Here is a 23,349-nt window from a genome sequence, read left to right as displayed (position 1 = left end):
GCTTCACTCAGGTTCTTGGACTTGTATCAAGCACTAAGCTTGAAGAAAGCACATGTGCACTTACACTAGATAACAGGAGACACCTCATCAGCCAGGGCAGAGCCGAAATAGATTTTTCCGAATGTAAGGAACATTGCTTTTGAAAAAATTCTATGCATTCTTTGAAGTTTCCAAATCAGCATGGAAGTATAAATGCCTTTTTTGACTGAACTGCCGAGATCTGAGCTCGTACTTCTTCATATGCTCTGTGACTATTTATCAAGAGCATTTGAAGAATAAAAAGAAAGGAGTTCTACTTCTAAGTACCGGTGGTGTAGGAGATCAGGCTTTAATGCTGGTGAAGAAGTTCCTTTGGTTCCTGTAGTGAGCTTGGTGGAAATAAAAAGTAATAGAAAGCAGCTCTTGTGCTTTATGGTGGGACATAGTGTCCGGCAAGTCAAGCAGCGTATGAAGTGCTGCTCTAAGTGCCAGTGGTAGGCGTGACTAACCGCTGTAGAGGGAAGTCTGAGGAGTATTTAATAGCTAGGAAGGGCATGGATGAGCCTTGAATTCACAGGACTATTCTTAAAGTGAAAAACGACTTTGGTGAAATCCATTTTGTGCGAACCTTGGATAGCCTGTTGTTAGCACTGTTGCTTCCTGGAATTCTTTTTCTCCAAGACAGTCACTTTTACAGTGGTGGAAAGAATGGCAAATCATAGCTTAACAGGGAGAAAGTGCAAGTCACTTCACCGGTGTAATGAGTTGAAGACAGTAGGCGTAGCAAGGAGGTGGTTCAGGTAAATGTGTCACCTTTGCCTTGCCCAGCTGTATTTTGAATTGGAAGGCAGGTGGGTTCTGCAAGTTTGAAAAGATAATAAGAATTTGCAGTTGTATGCTACGAATATGATGTTTGATCTTAAATGAATTGCTTTTTTGTCTTCCCGAGCCAGAGCTAAGAGGTTTATTGTTGCTTCGGGTCTGGAGAGCTGTGAAGGGAGTTGTCCTGTAGCCAGCAGACAGGAAGCTGAGCTTCTGTGGGTGTGAAGGGACCTGCAAAACCTCACTTCGTCCATGTCCAGAATAAACGGGCGGGCTTGCAACAGCAGCACATCTTAAATAGCAGAGAGAGGCTCATGGCCTCTGATACCTGTAGCCAAATATGTGGCTGAAAAAGCTTTCATTTCCATGTGTAATATGATTAAAACACAAACTCTTGATGTGCTGGGCTCATTAAGTCTTGTTAGGCCAGTCAAATACTCTTTATTTTTGCCAGGATAGCTTTGTACCTGCAAAAACACCTTGTATCCAAAGGTGTTAAAACTTTCATTTTTTCTGTTGTAGATTTTTCCTTTAGCTGTTGAAATTTTCCACCTGCCCTTACAATGTGTATTTTTTCTAGGCAATCCTTATGCAATGTTCCTCAGGAAACTCACTTTTATGCAGAAAATTTGCTTTGTAAACAGGTCATCGATTTTCCTTGCAGGAGGAAGGGAGGCGAGAAACAAGAGAAGAGAAAGATCATGATTCACAGCTCGTGTTTGCTCTTTGGTGGAGCTAACCGTGCTTCATAATATGTGGTCATAGGACAACAAGCACTGCACGTTCCCATGGTATTTGAGGAGGATTACTGTTTGTTACTCACTGCTAGCTTACATTGTGGAGGGTCACCAGTGGGCAGAGGGCCAGGGGTGTGTTTGACTGCTGCTGGACCGGCAGGGCCACTGTCAGCCTCTTGGACATGAGCACGCGGCAGGACAATGTAGAAAGCTGCTTTCCCTGCATCCTACCTACCACTGTCGTCTTCCCCAGACTTCTTTTTTCCAAATCCTTGCCCCTGCAGGTAAGGAGTTGAGATGAACTGGAAGTTTTAAGCATTTAACTGGGTTCTGTCTGCTGTCCATAAGCATGTCTTGGCCTTACAATGTATAGGAGGGCTTTTGTGCTTGTGCTGCTCAGTTTCTGGTGTACCTCGTTCCTTCTTGGAGGGCTGCCTTTCAGTTTATTTAACAGCTTCGCCTTATCTGCAGTGCCTGAACAGCAGCAGAAGTGACGTCATCCGTGGTATCCACATCTGCAGTACTCTCGGATTCGTTTTCTGTTGGAGTCTGTTGAAACTACAAGAGAGTTTTCTTCTCTTTTCCCCCTTGGGACTCAGCCGGGTGCCTGTTACCAAACTAAACCACCTCTGGTTTTTGGATGCTGAGCGCAATAAAGGTTGCAAAGATGTGCAGTGCTGAACTGTGTGAGTGGAGCTGTGTGTATGGGGCGCACTGTGGGTTAAAAGGCAAAACTTTCAGATTAATTTAATGAGTCTGCACAACCTGAACACTTCCTGGGGATGCGATCCAGCTGCTGGGGCATACATTCACCTGCTGGCTTTCATGAGCTTCAGAAACTGCAGAAAGGGAGGGAAATTGCGCATGAAGAATGACCCATACTCCTGTGTTGTCTAAAATGGAGATGGTTTATGCTCGTGTGGAGCCTGTTTGCAGGCACAAACCTTAGAGGGCAGCATCGGCTTCATCAGCCATGTCCCAGCTCTCTCCTCTCTCATCCCAAAGCCCTTGAGTGGCACCAGAAAATGAGTAAAAGGAGAAACAAGTGTTTCGAAGTTACAAAGGCACCACATTTACTGGGGGAAGTGTGAGGAAGGGGTAGGGACATTGCTTGCAATGAAATGCTTAACAGAGTCAGGCAGGAGCCCTCGATGCTGATGTGAAACTCAAAAGAAAATGCCCTTAAAGCACCTTTATTTTAGGACCCCCTGCTCTGAAGGTGTGCAAAACATCTCTGGAGGTGGCATTTAAACTGGAGGTGCCTCCATCAAGGCCCAGGCGTGAGGAGCAGCTGGCCCTGGCTTGTTAAGGCTAATTGTGGATTGTGTGCAGCTGTGGTGAGGGAAGAGGTGGCTGCAGGGAGCTGCAGCCTGAGGAGACCTGTCTGTGCAGCTTCAGCCCTGTGAGGACTTGCTGCAGACCCCAAACCCCTCAGACCACCACCAACATGCTCCCTCATGGCTTTAGTAAGTATTAATTGCTTAAATTGTCATTAGGAGCAGGTTGGGGCTGTGTTGTGGCCAAGCTCCTTGAGGGGAGCTGGGTTTGGAGCCTGGTTTGGGGTTGGGGCGCAGCAGCTCCTCACTGTTTCTGTTCATCTTTTTTTTTTTCTTTGAAGCTCTCAAGATTTACAGGTCAGGTGCTAAAATGTCATTTCTGGTAAATGGTTTTTAAGAAAAAGATGCAAAACTGTGTGCATGTGTAAATATTTACTTCAGAAAATCAGCCGTGAAGCTCCATGCTGTTTCCTACCCCTTCCACCATCAATTCCTGAAACACGAATGTAACACTGGGTGCGCTTTACAAATTGCATTTGAAAATTTATTTTTGTCTGCAGGGATTTCCTCGTTTTTATGATTTATTTAATCGCAGGCAGTGGGCTTTCCCTGTGTGCCAGCACTGGGGAAAGGCACCGGATGCCTTTTCAGTGCTACGGGGCTGGGCTGGTCCCTGCCTGGCTGCAGGGAAGGCAAAACCCCCACAATTTAGATGGTTTCTGTCAGGTTTTGAGCCTGGCACGTCTAGCAGGAGGGAGTTGGGGTAATTCTTTTAAGAGTTGCGGTAGGTCCCGGCTGTCCTTTGGAAGCACTCTGCCGCCCGTCTGTTGCAGTCGCAGCTCCATCTTTTGCACCGGATTGTGGATTCTGGAAGAAAATTTGGGGGGATGGAGTCAGGCGAAGGGTGTAAGAGTAAGGGGATGTCTTTTGGGCTGTCCCTGCGACGTACGCAGTCCCGCGTTGAGTTTGGGATGTCTTGGGCAGTCCTCCTCTTACCTCTGGTGCATGGAGCTACCTGGCTACAAACCACGCGTGGCCCTGGGGGGACCATTTAATTTACTTCATCTACCTGCGTACGTATAGATATTTGCTTTGATCATGGGGAGGTGCTTTGTTTTGATCCGCTTGCCATGAAACAACAGTGTTTGCTCTGGGGAAGTCGGGGTGGCAGTGCCAGGTCAAGATGGAAGGGTCACCTCAAACCCTCAGTATTTGGCCTCTACGGAAGGGCAAGCCCCCTCCTTCAGGAGGTCTCCAAGCTCTAAACTTCATTATAGTCCTAGCAAATAAATATTTGCCCTATTCCTGGCACTTTTCCCTCATTTCCACCCCCTTCCTAGCAAGTGGTTTCCAAGCCAGGATGGTCTAAAGGACATCTCAGAAGAGAGGTTCCCCGAGCGCGTGGATGGTTGTGCCTTCCTGCCTGGGGCTCCTGCGCCGTCTCTTACTGCATTATCTGGCTTCCCCAGATGGAGTATTTGTATGTGACCAGTTTGGAACTGGTCAGTGAGAAGAAGACAGCTTCTCGTAGCAGCAGTCGTGGACATGGCAGCACCTGGGAGCACAAGAATTGTGGTCAGGGCAGGATGGGGAACGGTGGGGACGATATCGCAGTAGTGAACATCTGGTGGCACACAGCCCCTGTGAGAAATGTCTTGCATTTGTGCCCCGGGTCCTGCAGCAGCCTTGTTCTCCTCAGCCTTGCCCATGCTGTAGGAGCAAGGGAGGGGGAGTCACACCATTCTGGCTTCGTCAGCACAGCTCTCTAATTGCTTTCCCATTGCTCTGCTGCAGCAACACTGCATGGTTGCTCTCAATTAGCCCAGGTGGCAGTTGGATCCCGACACATTTCTGCCTAATGCTACAAAGGCAGAAGAAACACCGATGCACACCGTTCCCATCAGCTACTGCTGCTAAGCAACTTTTAAAGAGGTGTTAAGGATGAGCAACGATTTTTGCATTGCTATCTCAGCTCCCAGGGGCAGGGGCAAGCATTCCCTCGCTGTACCCAGGGAGAGGGAGGTGAGGAGGTCTGGGGGCACCCGCTCTGCCTTCACCAGGTCCTGACTTACCAGTCGGTCACATCCAGTGGCTGTTTGGATCCCCCCAAGCTACAGTAGCAGCCGTAAGCATTGTAGGACAGCAGCGATTTCCCTGTCTTGTGCTTAATCCTTGAACCGAACTGAATCACGTTGCAGCCGGCGGGGGCCAGCCCTGTGACTGGAGATGCGGGGTTAGGAGCACCAGGAAAAGTAACCTCCCGTCCCACCCTTCCATAGCAAAAATGAGCATTTTCACCCTCCCCAACTTCATTGTTTATGGATAGAAATTGTGAGCACCAGGCTTTCCCCACCGCCTCGTCTGGCGGGGTGAGAGCTGGCGCGGGGGGTACTCACAGCAGAGGAGCAGCAAGAAGAGCTTCATGTCTGGCGGTGGCAGCTCCCGTGTTTGGGCAAGCCCGAGGTGCCACCAGTCACGCTTTTTATGACCACTGTGTACCCACTTGGCAGGGCCTCTCCTTTGGAGAACCCAAAGTGGGCAAACATTGACAATCCTCACCAGATCGGTCCCGCTACGTGTGCGAGACTCTCTCAGTGCTGCCAGAGGCCCCAGCTGCGGGACACCCTATGCTGGGAGAGCCCTTTGCAGGGGAGGTTTCAGTGGACTGGGGTAAGTGGGGCAGACTGGTGTCGAGTCCGTGCACAGCTCTGGGTATCTCAGCATCCCAATGCCTCCCTGAGCAAAATGGGAGAACTCGAGGGAGAACGGGAACCACTTTGTTCCTGGATGACTATTAGTTTTTTGATGTCTTGGTTAGAAAACGCTATTCCGTATCTTACTGTTTCCATCATGACTTACCTGGGCAGGGAGAAAATGCAGCCAGCGCAAAGCATCCTCCGCTTCTGACTTTGCAAAGTGGGTAAGACGCAGTGCCATGAGCAGAGGAAGGTCCAGTGGTCCTCCAGAACAGGCTGTGGCCAAAGATAGGGCTGAGCAAGGGCCCTGTACGCTGGTTTTCTTGTTAGCAGGAGCTAGTCAGCGCCCAGACGCTCCTTGTATATGGGGATGCTCCATCGCTTTCCCCATGTGTGCTGGGCACTGCGCATAGTCTTGCTCTCAAAACATCAGGCAATGCTCGCAGACCATTGCATGAGGTCTCTGGTTCGCCTTTATGTAGAAGCAAAATAAGGCAAGCAGCAGAGTAAGGAAAAAAAAAATGCAAGTGGTGTATAATGGAAGGGTAAAAAAAGAGGATGGGTGTGTTGCTTGCTTGGAGAGAATCTATAATTAAATAGGTGATGCCAAACAATCATTTTAGCACTTTTCTTCTGGCAGGCATTGCAGGCTAGGGCTCTGCGCAGCTTTGTGGGGAACCCCAGCAGGGGCAGGTACCGAGCCAGGGGGAGGAAATCCCCCCCAGTCGCTGAGAGGGAAACCGAGGCAGGGAACAAGGATGTGACTGGTGTGGAAATCGGAGAAAGGGTGAGAAAAGGGAACTCGGGTCAGGGCCTCAGCAAAATCTCTTCCCCTCTCTGGCATATGCCATTTGCCTTGTCAGCTCTCTGGGCCAATTTAAGTAGACCCCTGGGACGGTGGCGAGTTAATTAGCTGAACCGGAGCTTGCCATAATTCAAGATTTTCTGAGTCCGCAGCCAGTTTTTATCACTAGGGAATAAAGTATATTTTTGTGCATCAAACTGGCTGAGCTTCCAGGTGAAAGACTCTCTGCCCCAACTCCTCTACGTATAGCAGGTTTGCAGTAGCCCTTCTCCAAATGTGAAATAAGACCCCCTTGGGCCAAATGCCTCCTGGGAGGATGTGGAGTTTGTTTCTCTTTCACAGCATGCAAAACATAACTTTTGCAGCCCCATTTATTGCAATGTTCTGAGGGGGTGCAGTATCTGAGCCAACACATCAGACTTGGAGCTCTGTATGAACAGATTTGTACAGCCAAGATGTCCGAGCTGAAAAATACATAGATAGTTAAAATTCACTCAGAATTTAAACAGGGAGAGTGTGTACCAGCTCATCCTGGCCTGCAAGCTGTCTGTGTGATGGCCCGTCTCCCATCTCAGCAAGGATTTGATCCTTGATTTATGCCTTGCAAACAGCAGCTGTCGGGCGAAGGGCTGCCCGCTCCTTCCTTGTCTCCCCCAGGACTAAATGCTGCCGGACGAGGAGGGTGGTAGAGCTCAATGCCTGGGTTATAGCTGGTGGGAAGCGTTTCTGGGATATTTCCTGGTGCCGTTGACTTCAGTTTGGGGGCAAGCCAGGGTGGGAGTTTCAGCTGCCGATGCCCAGGGCATCATCCCCTGGGGAAATAGCGTTTTGTTGCTGTTTCTGTGGCGGTATTTCATTGCTGAGCCCTGTGGGGGTTTGCAGCGCTGAGACCTCCCAAGGGGGTCAACCCTGCTGAACTGGGCAGAAAACCTGCGCCGCGGGGATGCTACGGTGGTTAGGGGGGAAGCAGCCACCGCCTGAACCGCCTTTTCCTAGGGGACGCGCCCGGGGTTGTTGCAGAATTGGGCCAAAACATTCTTTTCTGGTGAGAAATATGTTTTGCTCCGCACTAGGCGTGAGGCAAGCTCCGGGCCACCCCGTCGCAACAAAGGTTGCCAGCGCCCGGCCCTCCCACAGCATTGTGCCTGCCCGCAGCCCCTTGCACCAGCTTTGATTTCTCTATCTGGGAGCAATGGCAAATTTTCAGAGCTTGAAGGCTCAGGGTTAAGTGGGGGGGAAATTCAGGGGCGCAGATGCATGTCAGCAGGAGATGCATCACTTCTCAGGTGTCATTTTTTTTTCTGGGTAATTCAATGGGAAACTTAGCTAAGAGGCTAGCTTCACTCCGCTGCCTGCAAGGGGTGGTCGCTGGGCTCAGCTGAGTCACATCACACTGAGGACCGATGTTTTGTGCTCTCTGGTTTTATTTTGGAGCAACGGAAGAGAATCTGCGGTGAAGCAAAAAGCAGAGGGAGCTGACAGGCTGCACGGGGAGCTCGAGCCAAGGGGAAATGAGTGTCAGCACAGAGGCTCGCGCTGGTTTCCATCTCGCCCTTCGCAGCGACGAAGCACAGGTGTCCACCCCTCCCTTGTTTTTCTGTGCTGAAACATTGCATCTGCGCCGCTCTCCCTCCTCGGATCCAGTGTATAATGACGCAACTTCACTAGAGCGTTGTTGTCCTCGTGTCAAAGCCAAAAAGCCCCGAGGAGGAGACCCGCCAGGGTTGGGAAATGCTCCCGGCGCTGCACCGTCCCTTTACTTATCAGCCTGGAGGTGGTTTTGCAAAGAGCCCTTTTGCTTCAACACCGCCCGCCTCGTCCCCGGCACTTGCCGCGACGCCGGAGCAGCCCCCGGCTACGCATCTGGCAGAGCCAGGCTGCCTGCTCGCATCTGCAGGCACCTCTCTGGCACCAAGTCCCAGAGCCTGCAGGGACCAGAGAGAAAGCATGCCTGAGACCTTCTCTTTGGGAAGATCCCCGGGGTGCTGCCCAAAAAAGGGCACCACAAAGGAGGGAGATGGTCTGGAGAGAGGCATCCCGAACCGCAACTGCAGGGACTTACGGCAGGTGGGGATTCTTGCCCGGGGCACCAAGAGGGGCTGGATGGGTCCCACGCGGCACCGCCGTGCAGCCAGCTTGGCGTAGCAGCAGGCACGGAGCAAGCAGCACCTGCAGTGAGAAGGAAGGAGAGCCCAGCCTCATCCAAAACGCAGTGACAGCTGCTTCTAACCTACCTGAAACAGGCTCTGCAAGCTGGGTGGGAAGAGATACCAGCGTTTGCATCCTCCTGCTCTAAATCACCCAGGAGCTGCTCCTTCCACCCCGTTCCCACGCCAAGCCTCTTCTCCGCTTCCCTGTGCCAACCCCTGCCCAGGTCCTAGAGCCCTTGTGCATCCCAGCTTTGGGACCGTCCCTCTCCTCTGGTGCCATCCCGTTGACTTCAGGCAGTTATCACTGGCACAACCCTACTGACTACAGGACTGGAATTAGGGGTGAACGCCGCCTCACTTTCCCCCCTTCCCTAAAACTTGTTCCCTTCCTGCTGCTGCCCATTGCCTGGTCTGCATTTTGCAAAGCTTCACAGGGTGCTGCTGGGGTTGCTCACAAGCCTCGGGGTTACCCCGGGGCCAGCACTAGCCATCCTGGGGCCAGCGTTAGCCCTCCTGGGAAGCATTGCCTGTACCGGTCCACTGAAGCCCTCGATGTGCCGCTGCTGCCCCATCCTGAGTAACAGCCGTAGGCGGTCAGATTTCCTACGGTGCTTCCTTCGAGTCCCGGTGTGAACATGCGTGGGAGCTTCCCGTGAGCCGTGAACACACCTAGAGTAACGGGAAAATGTGATTTTTGCAAGTTATATGCAGAAATAAGGCCCGGGGAACCAGGGGAGAGAGGAGGGCTTTGCTGGGAGTCTCCCCGTGGAGTGCACAGGGGTTTGGGGATGCTCCCTGCATCGGCGCGGGGCTGCAGCCTGGCTCCCATCCGCGGATCGGGGAACGGCTGCACTTACTGCAGGCAAACAGCACTGCCAGCGTCAGCAGGACCTTCATCTTCCTCTCACTCAGGCCTGGGAGGAGAAAGGGGGCAGAATTAGCCAGGCAGTGTGACCGGTCGACAGGCGCTGCCGTGCAAGCCTTGTCCCTCTGAAATCAGGTCAAACTACCCTGAAATTTGGAGGGAGGAAGGCAGCCGTGCCCCCTTGCATCTGTGTTGCTGCCTCTTGGCCAAAAGCAAATGCTTTCTGAAGCTGTCCCACCACCCCAGCATCTCCCACCTCCCGTCCCACCACTTCTGGCACCCAGGGCATCACTTTGCAACCCCTGGGGCTGCAAATTCCCAGCTGAGTTTTTATCTGAAAGCAATGACACTTTATCTGCAGGCATGGAAAACAGCAGAAGGCAGCGTGCCTGCTGCCTCCTCCCAACATCCCTCCCCTATTTTTGTTTCCGCAGCAGCAATCCACCCCATCGCAGCAGTGGGGCGAGGTTGGGAGTTGCTCACCGGGGGATTGCTCCGGCTCCGTTTCCTCGCTGCCAGCCTGTCTGCCCCGGGGAGAGGCTGCCCTCCGTGTCCGGCCCGTGGGCTCTGAACTGGAAGTGCTGAAATGACTCGTCTGTCCCAAAAACGCTTTGTGCTACGCCTCTTCCCTTGCTGGCCAACCCCCCCTCTCCCCGTGGGCTGCAGCCCGGAATGACGCAGGGGCCAAGACCGAGTTTTTGCAAAGTTTGGGGAGGATGATGTCGAGTATTTACAGGGATTTCTCTTCTTTGCCCAGCAGTAGCTCATGGAGGTTTAAGCACATTGTTTATTTTCACATTGATTAAATTTACAGCAGCAATTACGTGGTCCGTGCAGGCAGGGACGTAGGGCAATCCAGATGCAGAACTCGCACGCGTGCTCCAGCCCTGCATCGCAGCTCCCATCACTAGCACCAGTGCTTCCAGTAGAAGCGGTAGCGTGTGCTGTAACTCCTGAGGCTCTGCTTCAGGCAGAGCACCAGGCTGCGGTCGCACTCGCAGGAGAGCTGGGCGCACCAGGAGCCCTGTCCTGCGGGCAGAGGGAAGCCCAGGGTCAGCCCCAGCTTGCGGGGTGGGGGGGGATGTGGGGACACCCCCTTTTCCAGGGTCCTACTTACTGCAGAAGGGGCTGCCAGTGTGCCAGCCATAGCGGTAGCCTTGCATCTTGGCATTGCAGTGGTAGCTCAGGAGGTTGTTGTAGCAGGTATCATGCAGCTGGCAGCATCTGCATGGGAGCTTGAGGCTTTGGGCGTTGGGGTTTTTTTCCCCAATTTTCCCCCCTACCCCCCAAATTTGAAACTGTGCAAGGATGTGTTCGGGCCGGGAGATTTTTAAGTGGGTGCTTACCTGTCCGTGGCATCCTTGGGCTGCCCTTTGCCCCCGAAGCCGCAGTAGCAACCGTAGGAGGAGTAATACAGCAAGGCGTTTTTCCCCGTCGCCTTTGTAATCATCTTCTGCAGCTCCCAGAGGCTCCCGTGAGCTGGGGACAAGCCTGGGGGGGAAAACCAGTGGGGCTCACGCTGACACCCGACTCCCCAGCAGCATCCCCATCCCTCTGGCCCCCAAACTGGTACCAGACTGGTGATGTCTTAAAAACAAGTAGATGCAACGGAGAGGAAACTTATTCCCAGCTTGGTGCAGGAGAGTTGTTGCGTGTTTGGGAGAAGTGGTGATGGAGAAAGGTTAAGAAATCACCAGCCTGGTCCCAATTTCCATGGATATAACTGCACAGGGAGCCCTGGGACCGGTGCGAGCGAGGACACTTACCCCAAGCAAACAGCACAGCAAAGGCGAGGAGAGAGTTCATCTTTTCAACAGCCCTGGGAGAGGAAACCAAACCATTTCCCCATTATATCAACCACTTTCTTTTATACTTCTCCCCTTGTCTGGGGGCAGAGATGCTCCCCACCTCCGGGGATTAGGGGAGACGAGGGGGGCAAGAATGCGCCCGTCGCCATCGCTTCGGCACAAAGCGCTGCTGCGTCGGGGATGGGAAGCGATGGGAATCGGATGGCGGAGGGGTGGGAAAAAGCAAAATGAAGGGAAAGGAAGAAAAGTTGGAGGAACGATCAGCCCTTGAGGGCTGCACCCCACTGCTCTGCCTTCTGGGCTGGCATCTCAGGTAGCCTCTCCTTTGCTCCCGCTCTCCTTTGCTCCTGCTCTCCTGGCATGGACCTCGCTCCCCGCTTTCACTGTGGCTTTTGCTTAAAGTAGGAAAGGGAGGAAAAGCGTTCCTCCGTCCTCACTTACCTTGGGAAAGCCACCGCTTGCTTGCAGGGCCCCGCAGCCCACAGCGCTTTCTTTATATAGGGTTTGTTCCCCGCTGTCGGATGCTCGTTTTGCCCAAATCTTGCTGACAGGACTTTTCTGCCAAGGACAAGGTGCCGTCCTTCCCATTCACAGGCATGCAAGAAATCCCCCCAACGCCCCAGCTCCGTACCCCACGCACAGAGCTGGGCGGGATGGGCTGCCAAAGCAGCATCATTTCCAGTCCAAGGAGGAAGCCAACACTCTGTCCCCCGTGGGAGATGCCTGAGGGCCTTTTTCTCTGCCCTCCCCAGCACCACGGCGTCGTATCAGGGGGAAATAATAGCCCTGATTCAGCTTTTGCATCCCGGCAGCTGCGAACGAAGCAGGTTTGGGGTTTTTGAGGGGTCGTGTGGTTTGGGAACTGTCCCTCTGCCACGCTGCAAAGGTGATTCAGGGTGAGTTATCAGTTCTTTGGGAGAAGTATATGGGCAACAATAAAAGCATCTTTAAATGCGCAGTTCCCAGAAACGAGGCGTTACGCAGATACCGGATGATTAAACGCTCACCCACCATGAGAGGACAATGAAGCAAAATGGATGTTTTGGGATGAGTGAATGCAACTTCCCTTTATTTCTCTCTGTATGGTTTTTCCACCTCCTCTTTGCAACCCCTATGCAGAACTCATCCCTTATGGACAAACCATTTAGTCAACAACTTAACTGCCCTCCTAAATTAGCACCCGCCTTAGGATGGGTGAGGCTTTGAAATTTTCCCTCCTTTGCAGGTGACTATTCTTTAGCCTTAATTTTGGCCACCATTTTTAGTTAAGTGTCACAGGAAGGTCTAAATCATCTCCCACATTTTCCCACTTTCATTATTCCTGTAAAAACATCTTTTGGCCGTATCTCACCTGCCCCTTAATGCACCATTTTGTTTTAGCTCTGGGAGTGAGTTCAGCTGTTAGGAAGGGGTGTTCAGAGAAACCAAAAAACCCAACTGCCATCAGGGCTCACTGCTGGGGAATTATTTTGTTAACAAACCCCACGGAGTTTTATTTGGTGGCATTTACTTGTCCCTGTTTCTCACTGCAAAGTGCTCCTCTGTAGCTGGGGATCTGGCAGCAGCAATATTGCTCTGCAGTGGGATAGACCTGGTGCTAGACCTGCAAATCACAGCCGCTGTTGGACCTTTGGCTTCTTCAGGCTGCTGTCAGGACCATGGAAATATTGGGGTGTCAGGCAGATGGTGTGGCTAAGGTGTGAGATGCAAAAATGCTCCCCAAACTCGGCAGCCCAGATGTCACTGTTGCAGCGCGTCAATCGTGGAGGCTCTTACAGAAAAACACCACGGAAAATCATTTTGAATACCTTTTATTTAATTATCTTTGCTGGAAAATGTAATTAAGAGAGAAAAGAGAGGAGGAAGGGACAAAAAATGGAAGCTGACATGTTTTTCTGGGAACTGGGGGATCTCCATCCGTAACGTGCACGTGCCCTTCCTCACCCTGAGCATCACATTGCAGGGAGCCTTGCTGGCTCCGGCTCCGTTCAGCCCCCACATCAGGCTTTTCTTGCCATAGCTATGGGAAAACCCAGTCAAAATCTGCAACCTTACATGCAGATTTCCCCTCCTCAGCACTGGAGCTTACTTCCTCGGCATTTCAGCCTGAAATAGAAGTGGTAGGATTTATTGTAGGAATGCAAAGCGCTTGAGAAGCATGAAGCCACCGCTTTGTCGCAAAGGCAGGTCTCTCTCTTGCACCAGCTCTGCTCGTTACCTGCGGGGAGAAAACACCGTGCTCTGCAGTGGCTTTTCTGGCTGGCATCAGTAATGGGGTCCCCTCGGGGCACCCCTAATGCCTGGAGCTGCCCGGGGGAAGTGCATGAAGAAGCACGCCCTGCTGCTTGCCCTCTCCAACCTGCCCGCATCCTCGTAATGCCCGTTTATTTATCGTAAGCTGTGTCCTCCCATACGCACCTGACTGGGCATCAGGCTGGTTTCACCCCGGGGGGGATGCCCTCCTGTGTACCCTGCTCTGGGGCTGGGGTGCAGCAGGGAGCCGTGCTGGTTCCCCACCTCCGTGGGACCCCCCCCACCTCGGCAGTACTCACTGCAGACGATGTCTCCATCGGTAACGTGGAAGTGGTACGGGGTTATCAGGGGTCTGCACTTGCCCTCTCTCAGCTTCCTGTAGCAGCAGTCATGGGCATGGCAGCACCTGTGGGGGACACCATGCCAAACTGCTGCCCCTGAACCCTCCCTCACCATGCTTGGAAGGTAAAGGAAGGTCCAGCCTCAAATTTAAGGTGACTGGGAGGAGAGGATGACAAGGCAGCAGCAAGACGTGGCTGGGGAACGGCACGAAAACCCCTCTCAGAGCACACCAGCGCTGGCAGGCTACCAGCGAGGAGTTTTTTAGGGACCCCCGGCACACTTTCCACCCAGGGCAGCGAGGGGCGATTCTTTTCCAGGTACTCACTGGTCAGTGGAGTCCACCGGGGTCCCTCTGCCCCCGATTCCGCAGAAACACCCGTACCAGCTGTAGGAAAGCAGGGCACTTTTCCCTGTGGCCGACTTGATCATCTGCTCCAGCTCCAAAACGCTGCCACGAGCTGGCAGCAGCCCTGTGGAAGGGCAGAGGGACAAGCTCACGCCAGTGCAGCGTGAGGAGGCAGGTGGGATTCCCCGCACCTCGCACTGGGCAGAGGAATTAAATAAGTCTGGTGTTGCTGGAAATACAGGCTTTCAGGCATGTGAGACATGAGAAGCCCAAAAAAACCCCTCAGGATTATGTCTGGTTTCTGCAGCTACCCGATTCCAGTCTGGCAGAAGATAATATTGCTCTCTGTACAGGCTGTGCCACTCTTGCATCCTGCAACTAACAATGCCACATTGCCAGGATCAGCCCTGGGCTTGGCACAGGCAGGAAAGCAGTTGACAACAGGCTCCAAGGCCTCTTAAAATAAATATGGATCTGAGCCTCCCAAAGCCTCACCGTCATGAAGACCTCCAGGATTACAGCAGTGCTACATGAAGCATTAGAGAGAAACTGCAAAATTTAAACTAAAACCTGAATCGTGCACAAAGACTCTGGATTTGTACATCTTTTTTGCCAGGCAGACAAGATCCCAGCCTGGCCTGGTGAAACCGAGGCACTTACCGCAAGCCAAGAGCATGGCAAAGAGGAGATTCTTCATCCTCAGGCTGGCCCTGAAGGAGGAAACAGCAACGGCAGGCAATGAGCAGCACCCTGGGGGCAGGACAGATGCTGCCCCCATCCCCGCACCAAGGGCACAGAGCTGGTTGGGTGCACCCCGGCAGCACCGCACGGTGACATTAGTGTCACTGTGGATATACAGCATTGTGAAGGTATCACCGTGCCCGAGTGCACGCAGCTGACTCCCGATGGGGACTTTTGAGTCTGGTTTTGGGATGCGGTGCTTGGCAGGGATGTGTACAGGGACACGCTGGTTGTCCTGCCTGGGGCTGATGGAGAAGCTCACTATCTGCAGCCTCCCTCCGCCACTCCCCAAAGCTGTCTGATGAAATAACATGGCAATAAAATCCCCCCTCTCCTTACCCCGCCTGGACCTCGCAGCTCCAAGACTGCTGGCTTAGTGGGTTTGCTTTATATAGATGGCGAGGTCCACCCCTTCCTCTATCTGCGCTGACAGTGCTATTCATCGCAGAGCAGGTCTCGCTGAGTGGCCCCTCAGTAATGGAGAAGGTTCCCATCCGTCCCCTTTACAAGAAACACGAGTTTCCCCGCAGCGGTGTGCCACCAGCGTGGCCAGTGGCGATGCTCCCTCCATCATCTCGCTTCTGCTTGTTGGCTGGGCACGAAGCTGTCTCCATCTTGGGCTGACACAGCTTCTGGATGAGGCCAGTCAAGGTCTTGGCCATGGTTTTAAAAGGTGTGGGATTCAGTGGCTGGAGAGACAGGACAAAAGCGATTTATGCCCAGGAGGTGCAGAGCTGGCACCGCAGAATTCACTGCATCCTTGTTCCAGCTGCAGAGGTGGCACTTTGGCCTCGGTGTCATCTCAAGTGGCTGCTTGGTTTTGCCAACTCACGCCCTGCAACCTCAGAGATGGTTTCTCTTGGCTCTTTCCCTTGCAATTGGCTCCCCCCCTCCTCAAATCCAAGTCTGCATCCAAATGCCACCACGCCGAATCACAAGGGGAGGCAAAGGGAGGACAGCGAAAGGTGTGGTCTCATTTTGTGGGTCTGTAGTTTTCCTGTCCTGCCCTCAGGGCACAAGAGACCCCAGCAGTACATGGGAAGGGGTCTGCAAAATTAAATCATCAGCAGCAAAGGCTGGAAATGCCATGGAAACCCAACTTGGAATGCTTTTTGAATACAGTTTATTTAATCACCATAACTGAGACATGATACGAAGACACAAGGGAGGTAGAAAACCAGAGGAGATAAGATCAAAAGCTGCTATCTTCCCTGTGAAACTGTGGGGCCGAGAGCAAACACACACAAATGCACGGTATCAGACGTGTATGCGGGGCTCCACCCTCTGTAATTAACCACAGTTGGAGGGAAGGGAATTTGGCCAGGGGTTGAGAGGAGGGATTGTAAGAAAATGGCTCTGGGGTCTGTATTCAAGAAGAAAACCTCTTGTTGAATTTCTTGAGAGCCACCAAAGCTGCTCACTGGAAAGGACATCACCTCCCAGCTGTCCTCCAAGGCTGGCAGAGGTGTCTGTCCTGGGGCTTTTCTTCCCTCTAACCTTTTATTTCCTGCTGCCAAGTGGAATAAAAAGCCATCCAAGCCTGATAAGGAAAGGATGGGGAGCAACAGCTCACCTGCCTCCCCACTCAGGCGTGTCGAGTGGCTTACCCCTCACCACCTGCACAAGAAACTACCTCAAAATGCCACGATGCAAACCGATGGGCATCACACCGACACCCAACCCCCCTGCTTTCCCCACCTGACTTTTAAAACCATGGCATCCCTGATGATTAGGCATCCCTTCCCACCTCATCCACAAAAAACTTCCATTATAGAAGATTTTCCCCATTGTGGTGTTCATTATCTGCACTGTTCGTGCTCGCATGCTTTGGCGTTGCAGGTCCTTGCCCTTTGGGGTGGGTTTGCTGCTGTGTTGGCCCTGATCTCCTGGGTTTCTCCTGTACAGTTTGGCTAAACCTTTGTGAAAGGCACTGTTCAGGGGCCTAAACAGAGTCCAGAGGGCTGGGATCACGCAGGTTGGGGATCCACAGGTGGCTTTAACCAAATCCCCTCATCTTAAGTCCTCCCTCTCTGCGGAGGATCTCAGGAGAGCGAGCACACAAAGCTAAACCCCCTCTTCAATCGAGCCACAAACCCGAGGGCTTAAAAACCACCCGTGAAAGTTATTATCCCATTGGAAATACGAAACTTCTCAGCCTTCCTATGGAGCAAACAAAGAGGGGTATCAACCCGCACATCTGTTTGTTCAGGGCTTTATTGAAATGTAAGTATGCCCGGTGCTTTGATCTACAAAGCCCGTGTCTTCCATGCGATACTGCGGTACTGCTGAACGTCCTGTGGATGGAATGAACTGATATGCAACCATTTTCTTACCTTTTTAGTGCACAGGTACGCCTTGATCTTTCCCCGCTCGCAGGGTAGATAAGTTATCTTAAGTTATTTATTGCTTGTTTCTTGCTGCCTTTGGTGGGCATCTGTTAGTGGGAGAAGCATCTGGTTAACTAGAAGTGGGTTTAAAAAGGGATTAACGGGGAGAGATGGAAATGTCAGCATTACGTGGTGTGTTCCCACAATGAAAACTGACTCAGGGATCGTTTATAGCCCGGGGGATCGGGAGGACTCCCCCTCCCTGCCAGCGCACACCGGGATGCCAAGCTTGCAGGCTGCGGCTCTCCTGGCACAAAGAAAGCTTGGAAGTCCCCCAGAGAAGTTGGTTTAGGTCCCTGTATGATCTTGTGCGTAAAGCATCTTTTTTTTGAAGGTGTTGTCATCAAAACTAAGGAGTTTGGTATTTATTTGTCTGGTTTTATTCAGTGATCGCTTAGCTGAAGCTGTTCAATCACACCGTCGTGAAACTGATGTCATGGCGGGGTTAAAACCTAGTCATATTGCTCCAATTCTGCTGCCTTTGCTCAGGAGAGGGTGTAACACCGTATTTTTTTCAGGGTTTAAAAAAAAAAAAAGTTTTTGGTATTCAAGTGGGGTGACAACAGCATGGTTTTGCCTTGGGTGGGACGGGGGAAAGGAGAGCTCCTGCAGGAGGGATGGGGACAACCTCGGTATCACACTCACAGGGTTTGGAGCAGTCGGTTTTGGGGCTGGTTTTGGTGCTGCCACCACCTCCATCTCCTTGTGCCCCTCAGGACGAAACCTCCGGCCCCACATGAGATGGCAGGGATGCCCCCATGCCGCCATCGAGGCCCCGACGCCCCGTCCCATCCCAGCGCTGAGCCTGCACGGGGGCACGGTGACTCAGGTATGTCGCTCCCGTCTCCACCAGCGCGTCGCGACCGTCCCTGGGCCTGGTTCCATCCCCTGAGCCCACAGTGGGTCACCACGGCCGTCCCCGGGCCTGGTTATGTCCCCCGGACACCACGTTGTCACGGCCATCCCTGAACCCATCCCGTAGGCCGCTGCTGGGCCGGGGCAGCCAGGCCGGGCAGCCCACCGCGGCCCCGGCCTCCCCGGGACACGGGACCCGGCGGGATCCCGACCCTGTCAGCCCTCGGGCCGCGACATGGCGACTGGAGGACCGTGACGGACGGCGCTCCGGCCCATTCGTCTCTGTGGTTGCGGGGGGCGGGGCCTGTCGCGCGACCGGAAGTGGGGCCGTCGCCGTGGCAACGCGGCAGTGTTTGCCGGCGGGCGCGGGCGGCCCGAGGTGGCAGGTGAGGGGCGGCGGGGCCGGGTTCGGGTTGTAGGGCCCGGGGCCTGGCTTGTGGGGTCGGGGCTTGGCTGTGGGGCTGTGGAGTTGGGTTATAGGGTCGGGGCCTGGCTTGTGGGGTCGGGGCTTGGCTGTGGGGCTGTGGAGTTGGGTTATAGGGTCGGGGCCTGGCCGTGGGGTTGGGCTTATGCCGTGGTGCCTATGCTGTGGGGCCGGGCCTGTGCTGTGGGGCCAGGACTAGGCTTAGTTGTGGGGTTGGGGCCAGGCTGTGGCACTGAGGGCTCTGCTGGGGAGCTGGGCTATGCTGTGAGGCTGGGGCTGTGCTGTAGGGCCGGGGATTTGGGGCTGCCTGCCCTCCCAGGCCCTGGGGTCACAGTGGTTTGGGGCTGTCTGTGGGCACAGCCCTCCCTGACTGCCCTTCCTCATCCCAACCCCTCACCTAGGCATGTGAACGTAAAACCGGCCGTATTTAATACAGCTCCTCACGGTGAACCTCTAATATATACCGTGCTGAAGCGGCACAGACCCTCGCTCAGGAAGGTCCCGCCATGGTTTCTGGCAAGTTGTTTGTTGTGGGGTTTTTATTCTTTGAACTGGCAGTGTAACTGGTGATATCTGCTAAGCACACCAATGCGCTTGGGAGTTCTTCACAGGATGCCGAACTACAGCTTGTTGCTTTAGAGTTTGTTTGTTAGAGGCAGTACGTGAAAGGCACAAACACCTCCTTCCCCCCGCAGGCTCCTAGGAAACTCCAATGAGTCGCTTGGGCGGTGTGTCCCTGTCTGTAGCTCTGCTCGAGGCTGACAGAGGGATAGACATCTGTACCTCCAAGCAGCTTCGGACTGGCACTGGTCAGGGCATGCGTGTGTGCTGGGACTCTGCCTTGGCTTTGCTCAGAATTGGGTTGCTGAGCATTTCCATTTCACTGCGGTGGAGGAGAAATTGAGCATTAAATAGCGCATCACTGGCAAAAGGTTGTGGAACAACCACAGTGACTGTTCCCTTCTGTTTGTTTGGTTTGGGGTGATGAACAGCAGGGGAGTCCGACTTTATCATTACTGGAGAATGCCAAGTGATCAAAGTTGACATTTTCCACCCCCCCCTTGATAAATCCTGCTACGCAAACCACAGAAAAGGAAGAGGAGGAGCGTGACCCTGTTGCACTCTCCAAAATGTTGTTGTGAGGTCGTGGCCCGGTTGTCTGGGCTTTTGGACTGCTTTGTCCTAGTAAAGCACAAGTGGTCTGAGTGCAGCTTGAGTTGGAGAACACACATCAGAACATGGTTTCATTTTTAATGGTAGTTAGTATCGATCTCTGCTAAGCAGCTTTTGATCACAGGAGAAGTCAGAATGGGCTTCTCTGTATTGAGTCAGACTTACTCAATCTCAAAGGTCTTCAGAGATTTTTAAAAAGCAAAGTGTAGTCAGTCTTACCCAGGAGTCCACAACAGGAACTTAATCTGTCACTGCAGGAACAGTGAAAAGGCCAGATCTGTGATTTGAAGTTCACTCATGTCCTGTTTTCACTGAGTTTCTAGCTTCAGAAAAAAATGTTTCTGTTCTTTCCATCAAAAACTTCCTTTAAGTTGGGAAGGGCACAACTTCCCAATGCTCTGGGTCAACTTTAAACAATTCCTGACAAAGCCAGCACCTATAAATACACATATCCCGCCGTCTCTGACTCAGCTGTTACTGAACCGTAGGATTGCTGCCTGCCTACACGGTAATACACCAGATTTATTGCTATTATTAGCTGACATGCAGCACAAAAGTGGGAGCTGTAAGGAGATTAAGCTCTCCAGAAGCTTTCTGGCCAATTCCTGTAACTTTTCCCTCTGCTACCCCAACTGCAGGTGCCTTGAGAAGCAATGGCCACAGTGGCTCTCCTGAACTTAGCACCATCTCACCTCTGCTTCCCTTCAAGCACAGCAGCTGCTTTCTCGTGGACCAACGCCGCCGACATGCACGTCACCAGGCCAAAATCTGCCAAGGGACGCACGAGGCCAAACTTCAGTTACTCTCAGAGCGTGGAAGCCTGTCCGTGCCGAGTGCCATCTTCCCCACCACCAGCAGCTCCCCGTGAATTAGTGAACAGCCAGAGAGCATCGTTCACAAAACCAGCATTCCTGGCCAGCCAGGTGTCTCCTGAGGAAATCCCGGAGCTCCTGCGGCAAGTGCCTTTGAGGACCTCCTCTTCCCTGAACAAGTACAGGGTGCTCCCTTCCATCGGCTGGAAAGGCGCAGGGTGTGGTGCTGTGGAAGCGGTGGCGGAACAGACTGACCAGCTGAAAGTGAGCGGGGGGCGGGAGGATGCTCTGAAAATCAAAATTCTTTCTGGAGAACAAGGATCTGCCAGCGTGTTGTCAGAAAGTGATGTTCCCGATGAAGGGAGCTCACACGTGCGACTTCCTTCTGAGAAGCCGGGAAGGAAAATGAGGCAAGAGAGCCCTTCGACGTCAACAAGTCCTTCGACATCAACTTTAAGTTTGGAAGAGCCACCGAAAGAAGAGTCACACTTCCTGCTCGCTATTCGATCTCCCTGTGGTCAGAGATTTGAACATCATTTCAAGCCCACTGACAGTCTCCAGACAGTCCTTGCCGTGGCAGAACAGAAAATGTCGGCCAAATACAAACGCTGCAGCGTTGAAACAATGGAGGTGCCCCGGAGGAGTTTCTCTGACCTTACGAGGTCCCTCCATGAATGTGGGATTCTCCACAAGTCCGTGTTGTGCATCCGACAGAAAGAGCAGCACGACACCGGTCTTTAGGCACACAGAGATGCTGCCACACCGCCGTGGGTCATTCTGCTGAGTGGGATGTGTTAATTCTTCTGAAAAACTGGGAATCTGATGTTTCTTGGGCCTACTTCTTCATCTTGCCATCTTCCCAAAATTCCCCGTGAAGCAGACTTGTGTATATGTGTTGAAATAGTATTTCAGGTGGATATACCTGCTACATAAATAGCATCTTTTTTCACATGTGCCATCACAAATTGCTTCCTGAGTGCCACCGACCTTTGGCCTTTTTGGTTTTTTGAAATTGCCAATGTTCTTCTTTGAAAACTGAAGTTTCCGAGACCTCTCTCCTTGACCTTTTCTACATTTCAGGAAGGTACCACTTCGCAGAGTGGAGCCGGATGCAGAGGCACCTATTTGGGAAGGTAGAAACGGAACTGGTTTACTCTGGAGGACCATCTTCAGTAGGTTATCATCATCCTGAACATCTTCTCGAGAATGACTGAAAAGGAGATCAAACCCAAACCCCATCTGGAAATAACAGTAATAACCTGTTAATGGATTATTGTGAAGTATTAAATTGCAAGACCTGTGAAGGCTCAGCTCTTTCTGGATAACCTCAGTGCAGCTTTTAACACTGTGACTATATCATCTTTTTAAGAACAGATAGTTATTATTTTGGCAGTATTGGTGAACAGCAGGATTTTCTACCTAGTTTTCCTTCTCTCATTCAACTGGTGTGATCCATAGGTAAGAGTAGATGGATAGTTACAATGAGATGTTATAAAATACTTCCATTTAACACCTTTACACTGAAATGAGTTATTCCAAGAAAGCAAGTGCTGCTTTGAGAATTTTTAAATAAAAATACATTAATTGGATTTGACTGAGGAATTGGTTCACGTACTAGACCATAGTTTACTAAACCATCGTTAAAAAAGGCTGGTAGGGCAACTTGGCAGGTTTTGGATAAATACAACGTGCTTGTGCTAAAAAAAAAGATCTTCTAGGTTTCTAATGGAAATTCTTATGGTTCAAAGGCAGTAATTCAATCTACTAAAAAAATGGGCCACTTGCCACACAGATGAGCTAGTTTTAATAATTTGAGGTAAACCCAACTTTTTTTTAACCTCGGTGTAATGGCCAAACCAACTTGAACAGTAGTAGAAACAGAACAGTAGTAGAAAGCTGACCCTGGTGTTGACTGAGAGCGTAGCATCTCCTTCTAAAGCAAGTGTTCAGGGTCCAGCGGCTTTATGAAAATGGTACCCAATGAAATAATAGTATTATCTACTGCTGCGGGTGATGCTAATTGAACAGTAGCAATCCTGGTGTCTTCAGGGAGACCAGGATATCGAAACATAGGGGTGCTTTTAATCAAACCTCAGTGGGAAGCAAAGTATTTCACTTAAGTTTCATGAACAGGAACCATTTTCTGCATTTCATTCAGTGTTAGGTGGTTAATTCCCTTCTTCTGATTTTGTGTATACTATGTTACTTCCATGTTTCAGAGTTTTCATACTGTGTGGTAGTACAGTCAATAAAACCTTTTAGGCTGAAACTTGAAGTGCTTTATGTGAACTGGAGGCTTAGCCATCGCATCTCCTCTTAAAACAATGCATGCCGTTAATTTGATGGCAAATACCTCGGGGACTGTCCCAGTCAGACTTTGGACGGTCAGCTGCCATCTACACCATCTTGCACGTGCCTTCCTGGAGTTTGTACCTCTGACCTTTATTAAAGACAAGATCGCAGCAAAGAAGGAAGCCCTTTGGATCAGTGACTACCCGCTGCTAACAACCAGAGAGATGGTGACCGCCACGCAGCTTTGAGAGCGTACAGGGGGCTGCTGCTTTAACCAAGAGCAGAAGAATAAAAACAACTTGGATCACGGTGGACAGCACTTCTCATGCTGGAGGATGTTCCTCCTGAATATCTCCATCTAAGATAAAGCCGAGTGAGTTTGGTCCTGTAACAAACTCACCCAGGCTACAGCATCTCCAAAGATGTGCATTTTAATCATTTCCTTTTCCACATCAAGTCTTGATCTAGACAAGCGCAGTGCAGGGAAATCTCTTCTTCTCTCCCCCAGTTCTCCTCATCTTCCCTTCAAAAGGCTTGTGGGATGCAGGGTAGGTCTTAGCAGCAACTCTGCCAAGTCCAGCGCAA

General features: G+C 51.9%; 4 protein-coding genes across 4 annotated transcripts; 1 reads left to right on the top strand and 3 right to left on the bottom strand.

The window, feature by feature from the left end:
* Positions 1 to 7,705: 7,705 nt before the first annotated feature.
* LOC128144109 (basic phospholipase A2 A-like) lies at positions 7,706 to 9,927 on the bottom strand. Its single transcript, XM_052792480.1, has 5 exons — positions 9,815 to 9,927; positions 9,324 to 9,380; positions 9,000 to 9,135; positions 8,379 to 8,485; positions 7,706 to 8,241 (listed from the first exon to the last, which is right to left on the bottom strand). Exons 2-5 carry the CDS (start codon positions 9,361 to 9,363, stop codon positions 8,117 to 8,119), a joined length of 408 nt encoding a protein of 135 aa, XP_052648440.1. The 5' UTR covers positions 9,364 to 9,380; positions 9,815 to 9,927; the 3' UTR covers positions 7,706 to 8,116.
* Positions 9,371 to 11,143, bottom strand: LOC128143747 (basic phospholipase A2 daboxin P-like). Its single transcript, XM_052791365.1, has 6 exons — positions 11,098 to 11,143; positions 10,678 to 10,822; positions 10,449 to 10,555; positions 10,246 to 10,360; positions 9,815 to 9,991; positions 9,371 to 9,380 (listed from the first exon to the last, which is right to left on the bottom strand). Exons 1-6 carry the CDS (start codon positions 11,135 to 11,137, stop codon positions 9,371 to 9,373), a joined length of 594 nt encoding a protein of 197 aa, XP_052647325.1. The 5' UTR covers positions 11,138 to 11,143.
* Positions 11,144 to 13,211: 2,068 nt separating this feature from the next.
* LOC128144514 (phospholipase A2, membrane associated-like) lies at positions 13,212 to 15,240 on the bottom strand. Its single transcript, XM_052793416.1, has 5 exons — positions 15,161 to 15,240; positions 14,741 to 14,790; positions 14,060 to 14,204; positions 13,692 to 13,798; positions 13,212 to 13,357 (listed from the first exon to the last, which is right to left on the bottom strand). The coding sequence occupies exons 2-5, from the start codon at positions 14,775 to 14,777 to the stop codon at positions 13,212 to 13,214; spliced, it is 435 nt and encodes a 144-aa protein (XP_052649376.1). The 5' UTR covers positions 14,778 to 14,790; positions 15,161 to 15,240.
* Positions 15,241 to 18,378: 3,138 nt separating this feature from the next.
* Positions 18,379 to 22,741, top strand: UBXN10 (UBX domain protein 10). Its single transcript, XM_052792121.1, has 2 exons — positions 18,379 to 18,449; positions 20,299 to 22,741. Exon 2 carries the CDS (start codon positions 20,314 to 20,316, stop codon positions 21,211 to 21,213), a length of 900 nt encoding a protein of 299 aa, XP_052648081.1. The 5' UTR covers positions 18,379 to 18,449; positions 20,299 to 20,313; the 3' UTR covers positions 21,214 to 22,741.
* Positions 22,742 to 23,349: the final 608 nt, after the last annotated feature.

The sequence above is a fragment of the Harpia harpyja genome, chromosome 7 (genome assembly GCF_026419915.1).
Source record: "Harpia harpyja isolate bHarHar1 chromosome 7, bHarHar1 primary haplotype, whole genome shotgun sequence".
Classification (NCBI taxonomy): Eukaryota; Metazoa; Chordata; class Aves; order Accipitriformes; family Accipitridae; genus Harpia; species Harpia harpyja.
The sequence above is the reverse complement of the archived record's forward strand: the minus strand, read 5'-3'. Positions and strand labels throughout refer to the sequence as shown.